Source organism: Schistocerca serialis, chromosome 3, assembly GCF_023864345.2.
Source record: "Schistocerca serialis cubense isolate TAMUIC-IGC-003099 chromosome 3, iqSchSeri2.2, whole genome shotgun sequence".
Lineage (NCBI taxonomy): Eukaryota > Metazoa > Arthropoda > Insecta > Orthoptera > Acrididae > Schistocerca > Schistocerca serialis.
The window spans coordinates 126,023,308-126,036,365 of record NC_064640.1 but is presented as its reverse complement, the minus strand read 5'-3'; the positions used below and the strand labels follow the sequence as shown (position 1 = coordinate 126,036,365).

The 13,058-nt window shown below is 43.5% G+C and overlaps 1 protein-coding gene across 2 annotated transcripts in view; it reads left to right on the top strand.

The window, feature by feature from the left end:
- LOC126469818 (exportin-4-like) overlaps positions 1–13,058 on the top strand; it is a 225,342-nt gene that overhangs the window by 208,062 nt on the left and 4,222 nt on the right. For both annotated transcript variants that reach the window (XM_050097100.1, XM_050097101.1), the window contains one exon: positions 1,988–2,080. In XM_050097100.1, coding sequence (XP_049953057.1) covers positions 1,988–2,080 — 93 coding nt within the window. The remainder of the gene's footprint in view (positions 1–1,987; positions 2,081–13,058) is intronic.

Here is a 13,058-nt window from a genome sequence, read left to right as displayed (position 1 = left end):
TTTGTGTCCCAAGAAATGCACTTTCTTTCAGCTTTCCTTCACTCAATTTACGAAACTTTTCTTTCACATGATTGAAGATCCAACAATAAAAAAAACCTTAAAAACACATAAATCTTATGTCCTGTAACATTTTGGAAGGTAGATTTGGACTCCACACACCAAAATAGATACTAATTAATAAATCACATCCCAGATGCAAAGTGGCTATTGAGTAGTGTTACGTACATCTACAAGCCACCATACAGTGTGTGGCAGAGGGTACCCTGTTCCACTTACAAACAGAGCGAGAGAAAAATGACTTCTATATGCCTCTGTATGAGCCCTAATTTCTCTTATCTTCATGGCCCTTCTCCAAAATGTACGTTGGCAGCAATATAATCGTTATGCAGTCAGTATTAAATGCAGGTTTCCAGAATTTTCTCAATAGTGTTCCTCAAAAAGAAGGTTGCCTTCTCTAGGGATTTCCATTTGAGTTCACAAAGCCGCTCCATAATACTTGCACATTGTTCGAATCTATCGGTAACAAATCTAGCCTGTGAATTGCTTTGATATCTAACATCATGCCTGGAAATGAAGGACAACCTACCCAAGATCCTTCCCGCCCCTCCTAAAATGGTATTCCTTCTCCTGCCCAACCTACACAATATACTGGTCCATCCATATGCCACTCCTACTCCCAACCCCTTGCCACAGGAGTCACATTGCTGTTTAAGATCCAAGTGCAAGACCTGCCCAATACGCTCACCCAGCATTTCTTATTCCAGGACCACTTGTATGTGTACATATGTACTCTGGCTCATCAGAGGATTTATTCCCAAAGCTAGTATTCTTTCTCTTTTGTGTGTGCCTGTTGACAACCCAATGCTTCTGCTTATTCAGTGAGTGGCCTCCTTCAATCCTAAATTATTTGCATTCTGCCAGAACTTTCCTTACTATACTCATTCAGCCAACTATTTTCATAAGTAGTTTTGTTTAATTTGATCATGTGTTTAATAACTTTATTGTTTGGATACACAGAAAGTTTTCTTTCATAATTGTAACTGAAGTGTGTAGTAGTTCTGTTTGTTAGGTATGGGATTCTGAGGATGTTGATTTTTTTGTATGTGAAATGTCAGTTTATGGCTGTTAACATTAGCCCTTTTGCTGCTACAGGCACACACTGTGCATTCGATGCTGAGCATGGCTTTTTTGTGGCTGTACTGCTTGCCAAATGCAGTTACTTATGCTGAAAGATGGTGTTCCAATACTTATCATCCAATTTTAAAAAAAGAATCTGTGATGAAAAAATTTGATATTTGCACATCTTACAGTCTGATAGCTTTTCTCGATAGAGGACTCAGTTTATTTTCCTTGTACCTCATAGTTACTGCACTGAATCAAATTAAGTAAACCATTGCATGAAATCTTAAAGAGTTTTCAGAGGTTAAAATGCATTGCGCAAACTTTGTGTATGGTTTATTTTAGCTGATACATTGCTGTGTATGAAATGTAGATAAGTTAAAAAATTTTGTTTAAAATTGAGAGCAGAACAATACCTCATTTCATTCTTGAGATGTTGGTTTTTATATCCAGCGGACGGTCACACCAGATGCGCCCATTTTTGTACCTGCGCTTTGGGAACTGTGGTCAAAGCAGTTGTCACATTTCATAGGCCCTAAACTGTTCAAGATATTGAAGTGATGTCTTTTGCAAATGATAGCATGCAAAAGACACACATGTTTTATAATAAATACTCAAAACTTTTTTATTCGCCAAGATATGGTAGTAACTCGTCCACAGCAGTGAGAGATCAGTGGAATGGGATGTGTAAACATGTCAGTAGTGCTTCAGGAAACGTGAGGGCTGTGTTTAAACATTTCTCCAGCATCCAAGGAGTAGCAAAGTATGATGAGTTAACTCATCCACAGAAATTAAATGGTTAAACAAGCATATTATTTTGAAGAATCATAATTGTTCTCAGTTTTGATATTGTTATTTCTTTTTACAGTTCATAATGAAAATGATCCTCACTCGTCAAGTAAATTCAGATGCCATGACAAATGCTGGGTCAGCACTTTATGCACTTATATGCTGTTACCAGGTGAGCTATAAAATGTTCAGCTAGTATTACTCTACTAATGTATATTCTCTCTCTAAAATTCATGCACAGTTAGACTTTTTTGCCAAGTAAACATGTATTCTATTAGTATTACTTTCATTTGTGTGGTATTGGATGCAGATTGTTTCACATTTTCATATTGTTCTTTTTTATATGAACAGGAAATGGACATCATATTGTTTGATACACCAAATAAATCAGTGTAGTTATTTCAGTCTTACTTTATTTTTCCATGTCCAGAGATTGAAGTTTTTCATATCAAAATTAGGCTACATCCAATACTTTCTTGTCATAATTTATCAAGGGTACATTTACTGGCAAAGTTAGGGCAGGTCAGAAGATATTCCGTATTCCAGTATTTGCGACAATCACATCTGTAGTCATATTCATCTGTGTAGGGGCTTCATAAAGTTAGTTGCATACATCGTTCCACAATAAGACCGTTGCACAACAAGAGTGACACTGTAGTAACACGGTTCACGTTTTCCGTCACACTTCACATATCGTAGACCGGGAACTGTGTCCTAGGCATGCCCGATGTGAACTGACTGGGCACGGCCCGTGCTACCTGAGTTGTTGTCGTTCCGCCGGCAGAGGTCGCGGCTGAATTCTTGCATGCCCACTGGTGGACGAGACTCTACTTGCGGCAACTACCATCCGTGACGCACCGTGCCGATATGCGCCTCCCGTGATCTTTCTGGTGGCTACTGCACTCCTCCTCCTCCTGGAGGTGAAGCCACTGCATTCCACTGGGTCGGAAGGTGGGAAGGTGGAGCGTCGTACAGGAGTGATGACCTCCACGTCCATCGGGAGGCTGGAGTTGAGGGGATCTGCCAACCCTCGAGCCGGAACCTTCGAATATGGCTGGAAGTGACCCACACAAAGAGGCCCCTGTCATCCCACCACCGGAGCCCGGGACAGAACGGGAGACAAGCCGTCGAACTCCGGATCCTGGTCCACCTCGGGAGGGGCAAGACCCAGTGGCGGGGACGACGGGGAAGGTACGACCACAGGTGAACCAGCCTCCTGAGAAACCAGGCCTGCGAGGGGGGCCGGCTCTCACTGGTTCATCCCTAAGATGGGGATGCCGGTGCTGGAGCTGCCAAGGCTGAGAACCATCACAGTGCAGCGGAGTCACCGGGGGAAGGGGCGGTAGCGTCCCCTGAAAAACCAACACGGGCGCCGGCAATGGGGAAGCCAGTGCCCGAGGGGTCGGAGGGTGGGTGCCCAAACGTGGACGTAGCTGATTTTGATGACGACGTACCTCCCGGTTCCCCGCCTGCAAGGTATAGAGCCGGCGGCCATTTCGGCGCAGGACCACCACCAGTATCCACCGTGGATTGCGACCAAACCGACGTGCCCAGACCGACAAACCCGGTGGAAAGCCGGGTACTCCATTTGGTGTGGTCCGGTATGCCGTGAGGAAAAACGTCAATGCCTCCTCCACAGGGAATTCGTGCACATACTTTTTCATCTGCGTCTTAAATGTGCACACCATGCGCTCGGCTTCTCCATTCGATTGTGGATGAAAGGGGGGAGAGCAAATGTGCCGAATACCGAAGCGCCTACAAAAATCCTGGAAGGTCTGCGAAATAAACTGAGGTCCATTGTCCGAGACCAGGGTGACTGGCAGACCTTCCACAGAAAAGATTTTTGCTAGTGCCTGGATTGCAACTTCTGAGGTGGTTCAGGAGCAGCGAACCACATATGGGAATCGGGAATAAGCATCAATGACAATGAGCCAAAAGCCATTGAGAAACGGGCCCGCAAAATTGATGTGAACACGTTCCCATGCCTGAGTTGCAGGCGGCCATGAAGAGAACGCTGACCTGGGAGATGCCTGTTAGCTCGCACACTGGGAACAGGCGGCCACCAAGTGCTCAATTTTTCTGTCAATACTGGGCCAGTACACATGTCTGCGAGCCAAGGTTTTAGTACGGGAAACACCCCAGTGCCCCTCATGTAATAACGTGAGGACTTCCCTTCGCGAACTTGCAGGAACAACCATGCGAGGAGCTGTATCATTGGTAACCAGAAGGAGAACTCCTTCCGAGACGGAGAGGCGGTCTCGTAGAAAAAAATAATTACGAAGAGGGTCCGAGGCCCGGCCTGGAGGTCAGGATGACCACCCCTGCTGAATGAGGCGAACTACTTGCCGTAGAACCGGGTCAGCTGCCGTTTCCCTGGTTACTCTAGAACTAGTGATCGGGAAGCCATCAACCACTTGGCGGGACACCACATCCAAATGAAAACACATAATCTCCTCTCAATCGAACTTAGGATCCGGGCCCACCGGTAGACAGGAAAGAGCGGCTGCATTGGCATGCTGTCCGGTAGGGCGAAAATGAATGTCATAATGGTACTTAGGGAGGAACAAGGCCCAGCGCTGTAATCTGTGGGCCACCCTATCCGGAATCTGAGAGGCGGGGCCAAATAACGATATTAACGGCTTATGGTCAGTGATTCACTGAAACTTCATGCCATACAAGAAAGGGTGAAACTTGGTAACAGCGTAGACAATGGCCAAAACCTCTTTTTCCACCTGGGAGTAAAGGCCTGCGCGGGACTAAGAGTTTTAGACACAAAAGCCAGTGGCTGCTCAGAACCATCCGCGTTGTGATGGGCTAGGACCGCCCCCACCCCATACTGCGAAGCATCTGTAGCCAGGACCAATGGCTTATGGATGTCAAAAGTAGCCAAACAAGGCGCTGACGTGAGGAGGCCCTTCAACGAGGTGAACGCTCGCTCACATGCAGGCAACCAATCAAAAGGAACACCCTTGAGCAGAAGGCAGTACAGGGGGCGGGCTATGGTGGAAGCCCTGCGAATGAACCGGTGGTAATAGGCAATCTTGCCTAAAAAAGCTTGTAACTCTTTCAGCGAAGCGGGCCGCGGAAGGTCGACGATACCTTGGACCAAACTTCCTAGCAGCTGGACGCCGTGCCGAGAGATGGTGTAGCCCACATACTCAATGGACGGTTGGAAGAAATTTGACTTACGCAGGTTGAAGCGCAAGCCCACAGACCTGAATTTGAGAAAGAGGGTGCGAAGGTTGTGGAAATGTTCCTTCATGCTGCGGCCTGTGACAATTATGTCGTCCAGGTAATTAATACAATTAGGGATTGTCGACGTGACGTGCTCAAGATAACGCTGGAACATTGCCAGGGCACTGGATATTCTGAAGGCCAACCACTGCTATTGGTAAAGGCCAAACGGGGTGTTGACGACCGCCAGCCATTTGGAGTCCTCATCAAGTGGTATAGCCTCCGAAAGATCGATTTTCGAAAAATATTGGCCTCCCGCCACAGCGGAGAACAATTCATCAGCACGAGGCAAAGGATAGGTGTCCACCACCATTTGGGAATTAATGGTGGCCTTGAAATCGGCTCAAAGACGTAATTTTCCCGAGGGTTTCCTGACAATAATGAGGGGCGAAGCCCACTCACTAGAAGAAATGGGAAGAACGACCCCTAGGGCTGTCAGCCGGTCTAGCTCTTCTTTTACCTGAGGGCGGAGAGCCAAGGGGATCTGCCTCGCGCGTAGAAAACGCGCATGAGCCGATGCCTTCAACGTTAAGTGAGCTTCAAAGTCTGAAACACGCCCCAGGCCCTCCTCAAAGATATCCGGAAAGTCAGAGATCAAAGATTCCAATGATTGATAGGGAACGTCTTTGGAGACCAACTGTATGGTGTCAGCGATAGAAAAACCGAAAGCTTGAAAGGCATCCAAGCCAAAAAGGTTAGCGAAGCTCGCATCACTAACAACAGTGAAAGTAATAGGCCAAGTGACTGATTTGTAAGTCATGTCGGTAGTAAATTGACCCAGTAGGGGAATGAACTTCTTACCATAACTGCGTAGACGCCGGTAAACTGGCGCCAACGGGGGCGACCCAAGGTCAGAATAAGTTTATGCATTCAACAAAGAAACAGCCGCGCCCGTATCTACTTGCGATTGTAATCGGCGCGACCGACCCGACACCTTGATAAAGAGTTTGTGTGCCGATGCGTCGGGAGCCTGGCCCTATGAAACTTCCTGAGTGTCAACGTCCATGTCCTCTGTACCTGCTTCCTTCGATTCTTTCGAGGCTGAGCGGCAAACTTTAGCAATGTGTCCTTTTTTATTACATTTGCGACAAACGGCCCAACGCTGGGGGCACTCTGACCAATCATGATGTATATAGCACGACGCACAGGACGGTAACAGGGGCCGGCGGCCGGAACTCTGTTTACGCGCCGTGCGGGAGTGGCTGTAACAGCCGGATTGTACCGCTTCGATTCTTTCGAGGCTGAGCGGCAAACTTTAGCAATGTGTCCTTTTTTTATTACATTTGCGACAAACGGCCCAACGCTGGGGGCACTCTGACCAATCATGATGTATATAGCACGACGCACAGGACGGTAACAGGGGCCGGTGGCCGGAACTCTGTTTACGCGCCGTGCGGGAGTGGCCGTAACAGCCGGATTGTACCGCTTGCACGTCGTCCATCCCGGACGCAGTGGACGCGGCCGCGCCGCCCTGAACTGCCACGACGTCACACCATGCTTCCAGCTGTTGACCTGCGGCATGAGAGACTTCATACAATTGAGCAATGGACAGGATGTCCTCAAGGGAAGGGTCTTCTAACTGCAGGGCCCGTTGCCGGACCTCCCTATCGGGGGCTGAACGAACAATGATATCGCGCACCATAACGTGGGCATATGACTCTCGCGACTGCTCCGTGACAAAATGACACTTGTGACTAAGACCGTGCAGGGTAGCGGCCCATGCCCGGTAAGGCTGATGGGGCTGCTTCTTGCATTGATAGAACTCGACCCTAGCCGCCACAACATGCATGCGGCGGTGATAATATGAAGACAGCAATGAACACAATGCGTCAAAAGACAAGGACGAGGGTTCCTGCAACGGCGCTAGCTGCCGCAAAACTTGATACAGCGAGGGAGATATCCAAGACAAGAAAAGAGCACAACATACCTCCACATCGGCAACATGAAACGCCTGGAAATGCTGCCGAAGGCGATGTTCATATGCGTCCCAATCCTCCGCCATCTCGTCATATGGGGGAAAGGGAGGAGGGAACGGCGCTGGAGCAGACTGCGTGGAGAACAACGCCGGAAGCACTTGTTTCATGGTGGCCATGAGCTCCGTCTGCTGCTCAACCAAAACCCGCACTAAATCCTCCATGCCGCGGATAAGCTGCAAAACCGGAACGACGACGCAACAAGTGAAAGAACAACCCTACTCGTTGCCAATTGTGTAGTAACACGGTTCACGTTTTCCGTCGCACTTCACATAGCGTAGACTGGGAACTGTGTCCTAGGCATGCCCGATGTGAACTGACTGGGCACGGCCCGTGCTGCCTGAGTTGTTGTTGTTGTTGTTGTTGTTCCGCCGGCAGAGGTCACGGCTGAATTCTCACGTGCCCTCTAGTGGACAGGACTCTACTTGCGGCAACTACCGTCAGTGACGCGCCGTGCCGATGTGCGCCTCCCGCGATCTTTCTGGTGGCTACTGCAGACACATTGTCAGAAGTGAGTACATGTTCTGGGAGCCTGCAGACACAGTTCTGCTGCATTTCAGATAATAAGTGCACAATACTGTCTGACTGAAATAGCACAGCAACCAGAAACATGTTCCAAGGTTGAAGTAAGTGGGCAGAAGGATTCTTGTGGAAAATATGTGTAAATTGCATTCTGACAGTATATGTACCAAATGGAATGTCACATCCAGGTGTAGAGGAATGGTAGCAACAATTTGGCTAAGGCTGTACAGATTCCCGAAGAAGTTCAGTTCTTGCACCATGCGATTTCCAGTGATGAAGATGTTCACACATTTATTCTTGAATGGTTCTATGGCCAAGGACTGGAGTTCTGTTGTCAATGAATTGAACAATTGGTAAAACATTCAGACCATTGTTGACAGAGACCTGATGAAAAATAGTGTCATGAATCTCTGTCACTATGAAGTGGAGTGCAGCACAATAAAAGTTACTTGGCCTTCCATAACACGGTGTAACTTAATCTTTAGTCCACTTCTATAAGGCCCCACCTGATCAGGCAGAGTCCAACTTTCAGTTCCGTACAGCAGTGTATTCGATGCAAATGATTTTTTTGACATCTGTATTCATATGTTTGCTGTTTAAAATGTTTTTCTTAGTCCTAAATGCCTGTTTTGTCAATGCAGTCTCTCTCTTCACTTCCATTAAGTATCTATAGTTCTCTGTGATTATGCTACTGAAATAACAATATTGTTTCACCTGATCAGTTCTGACATCGTCATTTTTTATGCTAGTTTTTATTTCTCCCATATTTCCATTCTGCCATTGTTTTCCATTTCCATTGTTAAAGAGTGTCTTATAGGACTTGCAACATTCTATCCATATCTTTCTCAGAGGCTGCAACTATCACAATGTCATCAGCAAATCTAATACAGTGTATCCTTTCGCCATTGGCTTTATTCCCTTTGTCTTCTCCTTCATGCTTTGAATAGCTTCCTCAATGAAAATGTTAATAAATATATGGATAGGGGACATCCTTGTCTAGCTCCTTTTGTACTTGTGGCCTGTTTCTCTATCTTACCGATGTTTATTTTTGTGCTTTGATTCTGATACAGTTGACTAACCATTCTTCTTTCTTCCAGTCAATCCTATTTCTTTCATAGTTCTAAAGAGTAGTTCCCAGTCACATCGTCAAAAGCTTTTTCTAAATCAACAGAGATAAGAAAAGTTCTTGTATTCATATCCATCCTTCTCTCTAATAGTATGTGCAAGGCCAGACTTGCTTCTCTTGTTCCTCTGCCTTCTCTAATTCAAAACTGGTCTTTTCCAATATACGACTACTTATCTATATCTCCCTTTACCCTGCTTTTAACTATATTAGTGAGTATTTTAGAGGCATGGGATAATATTGAGTGTGTTTTATAATTGGTGCTGTCAGTTGCCTTTCTTGTTTTAGGTATGCTAATGGTTCTGCATTGTGTGAAGTCTTTTGGCATGATTCGTCTTTTGCATCTGTCATTTATTCCTCTTCATAATTGGTCTTCCATGTTATTACCTAAATTTTTCAGCAATTCTGCAGGATGTCATCAACACCAGTCGCTTTTCCTTCTTTGAGGTTCCAAAGGGCTATATGTTCAGTTAGATTATGTTCATTCTTGAAGTCTTTATCATCGTACAGTTCTAGGTATTCATTCCAATGACGACATATCTCATCAGCGTGTGTCAGTGATATTCCTTCTTTACTTTTTACTACTACAGATTTTGTTCTGTACTGAAGGACTCTGATTTTTGTATAAATGTGGTCCTGTTTTCCCTTTTTGTGAACTTCTTCTATCTCTTCAGGAAGGCTTTTTGTCTGTTTCAGTTTTTCTTGTCTGCATTTGGTTATGATGTAATTTTTAATTCTTTTGTATTCATCTACATTATTTTCATTCCTGAGCTGATTCCTTTTCTGGATTAGATCTATAGTATTTCTTCTGTCATCCAAGATTTTTTATGTTCTAGTTTCCTTTTTCCTGAAATCTCATTTGTTACTCCAGTTGTCCCTATCTTGATATTATTATTCCACTGGTCTACCACCTCAAAACTCTTTCCTTCGCCTGTGATTGCCACGTCATTGGCATACAGGAAGTGGATTATCTAATTTGGTGGTGTTTTGTCATCAGTGTATACTATGAAAGTTGAAAGTGGGGGGAAGGGTAACAAAACACTACCCTGGGTGTGTGGTTCATTATGTTGTATGCATAACTTAGGTCAATCAGAGCTAGTCCTGTTACTTGTTCATTTTGATGTCCTTCCTCTAAATGTTCAGTGATGGACAAGATTTTTCTGGTGAATGATTCTCCTGATCTGGTGATGGTTGGAGGGGTGAGCTTTGGGTTCACTGTGCAGTTAAATATCACTCGTTCTTACAATTTGTGTAGGTTTCATAAGAGTGATATTGAGCATGAGTTCTTTTAAGGCAAGAGGCACAACAAAGTTATTTGATTCTTGGTGTGGGCATCTATTGATTTTTGGACTTCAGACATCTTTTACTGGATTTCCCATTGGTTGTTACTTTGGATTGTTATTTGGCAACCTTGGGGTTGCAGTTAAGATTATTAAGTTGCAGGTCTTTTGCTGCTCTGTGTCATGTCCATCCCTACTTTGGTTTTTCCTCACTCAGCATTTCCATTACTGTAGTTTTGCATGAGACTGTCTCTGTAGTAGATTGAGTTTCTTTACTTCTGCATCAAAATCTTTAGCATGTTGTATCCATTTGGCCTTTTTAAAATGGAACATTCTCTGAAATGTTTTTGTTGTTCTAACTGGATCGTATGTCTGGATTTCAGTTGGACTGTGTTGACTTTTGGAGATAGGGTTTTATGTGGTTCCCAAGCACTGGTTGTGCCTGTTTGTACTGGTGAAACAGTTAAAAAGATTGTAACCATGCTGTCATATTTTCCTTTTAAAGGTGCAAGGTAATTTTGGATTGTATAATAGTAATAAGTTATTTATTTTAGCCCGCTGCTCCAATACATGGTCATTGTCATCTGTTTCCTTACAGCCCCCATATGGTGCTGTGTCTATGAAAATATTCTATTATGAGCTGTTTTCTGGTTACAGAAGTTTTTCTGTAATGTCAGGCTGATCTTTTCTCCAAGGAGTTGATATATAGATGTCACAGTGAAAGTGCAGCATTTGTTTCTTAGTAACTCGATGTTATTGCATTTGGTCCTGTCTGTTGATGTTACGGCCCTGTCAGGTTTTATGAAGATTGTTGTGCCATATTTAGGGTGTGGAGATTCTAAGGCTAAGCACATTCTCTCTCCTTCTGGTCTTATTTCTCCTTCGTCTTGAATGCACAGTGTGTCCCATTTGCATTTGCAGCAAAGTTATGACACTATTTGTTGTTTATTTTTAGTCATTCTCTCAACACATTTATGCTTGCAATGGTCAAGGTTGACTCCAACAAGCATAATTTCTCTTTCTCGTTTCACTTTGATTTATAGTTGTAAAAGAATTGGGTGCTGTTCTTTTTTTAAATCGTGTTTCCAAAGGACACCGGCATTTTCTGTTTGGATAGTGCACACATGGTGGCTCCTCCTTTGTTCCCCATTATTTCAACTGAAAAATCATATTGTAGCGCCCCCTGTAGTCATTTTGATTTGATAATTAGCAGTTCTGTATCAGTTCTGAACTCTCATTAGTGATCACCCCTTTTCCTTTCAGTTGCCTCCCCACCATTCTTTTTTTCCTCTTCCATATGAATAGTACATTTTGTTCCTTTTCTTGTCTACTTTGATGTCTTTTATAGTGGGTTTAAATTCATTTTTCATTCCTAGACATCATCATTTCACGTGTATTTACATGTTTACACATTCCTTTCCCACTCTAAAACAGCTGTTATCTTCATTATTTTCATTTTACCTGAGGTGTTCTGTCTTTCTTGATTGTTTCAACTATGTCCTCATTTTAATGCAAATTTTTAAAAAAAATAAACAAGCTTACAGAAATAGGTTTCCGACTGCCCACATTGATATTATTCCATTTGTTGGAAATTTTAATTATCTCTAAAGTGTCTGATCTTTTAGTGGTCATCAACAATTTTAAGTTCAATAGCAATTTCCGTTTTGGTTCATAAGTTCGTGTATTCAGCTGGTGGTGCATTTATTCAACACCTAATAGTAGACAATTAATAACAAGAAGATTGTATTAAATAAATGTGGGAATTATTTAAAGTGAAATCACAGTGCTGTGTTTGTCACAATAATCGACACTCAAATGCAAAATACATTTTTACTGTGGTACACAATTAAATGGTACTGGCTGTGAAATAATCTTCTTATCAACTATTTATAATTGCTATACATATAATAAATTTTGCTGTCACTATTTCTGCACTGGCACAAGAAATGAGAATGCTGTTTGCAAAGAAACAGAAATGCAAGCAAACATCTGAAAAGAAAACTACTTATGTAAAATTTGGCTTTCACTGTTTCTAAGCTGATAGGAGCAATAATTTCAGTATGCATCTTCTTTATCAGTCACATTCAAGTTGTGCAGAGCTCATTATATTTCCTTATTAACCCTCAAGCCTGTAGCCTTAGTATGTACTCGCATGCTGTGAGAATCCACACTGGCAGTATCCTGACCATGTACTCAGCAGTTGCAGTCTCGCAGGTAAAACTGTATTGCTCTGCTGACGGTTAATGATGGGCAATACTACTTTGTCAGCTCACTGTAGACATATCTGTGCAGACTCACCTTAAAGATCTTCCGTAGAAAGTGGGCATGTCTGATGAAATCAACTGTTGAATCTTACAGTCTGAGTGACACTAACGCGAAACGATACAGCCAAATACTTCATGCAGCATTACATCATAGCAGAGTCTTGTGATTCTTAGTGAGCTGATGAATGAATGAATTAGCATAAGTAACAATGGAAGTGATCTAGATATTGATGATGACATTGATACTGACTGACTGGAACAAATGCCTAAACAACTGAAAAAGAAACAGTGGATAGTGAGGATGAGATCGAAAAAGTTCTGCGACATGAAGAAGACTGGAAGTGAGAAGAAGTTGACAGCTCTTATTGTGCCTTTGAAAATACCATTTGTTGGTAAACGTGGACCAATGAAATAAGTAAATTCTGCTGCTGAAGCATTCGAGCTGCATTTTGATGAGTCAATTGTAGAAACAATCCTGAATGAAACTAACTGTTTTGCTGCAGTTTTTATTCAGAAACAGGCTGTTATACATCACATTCTAGGCTTTGTAACTGGGTACATGTTGATGCAGATGAGCTTTGTTTTTTTGCACTGCATACGTTGATGGGAAATAGTCAGAAATCACCCATAAAATCTTATTTCAGCAAACATTGACTTCTGAATGTGCCGACTATTTACCAGAATATGCACCAAGACAAATTTGAGTTACTTTGTAGATTCCTTTATTCTGTAAACAATGAGGAACTGCACGCAT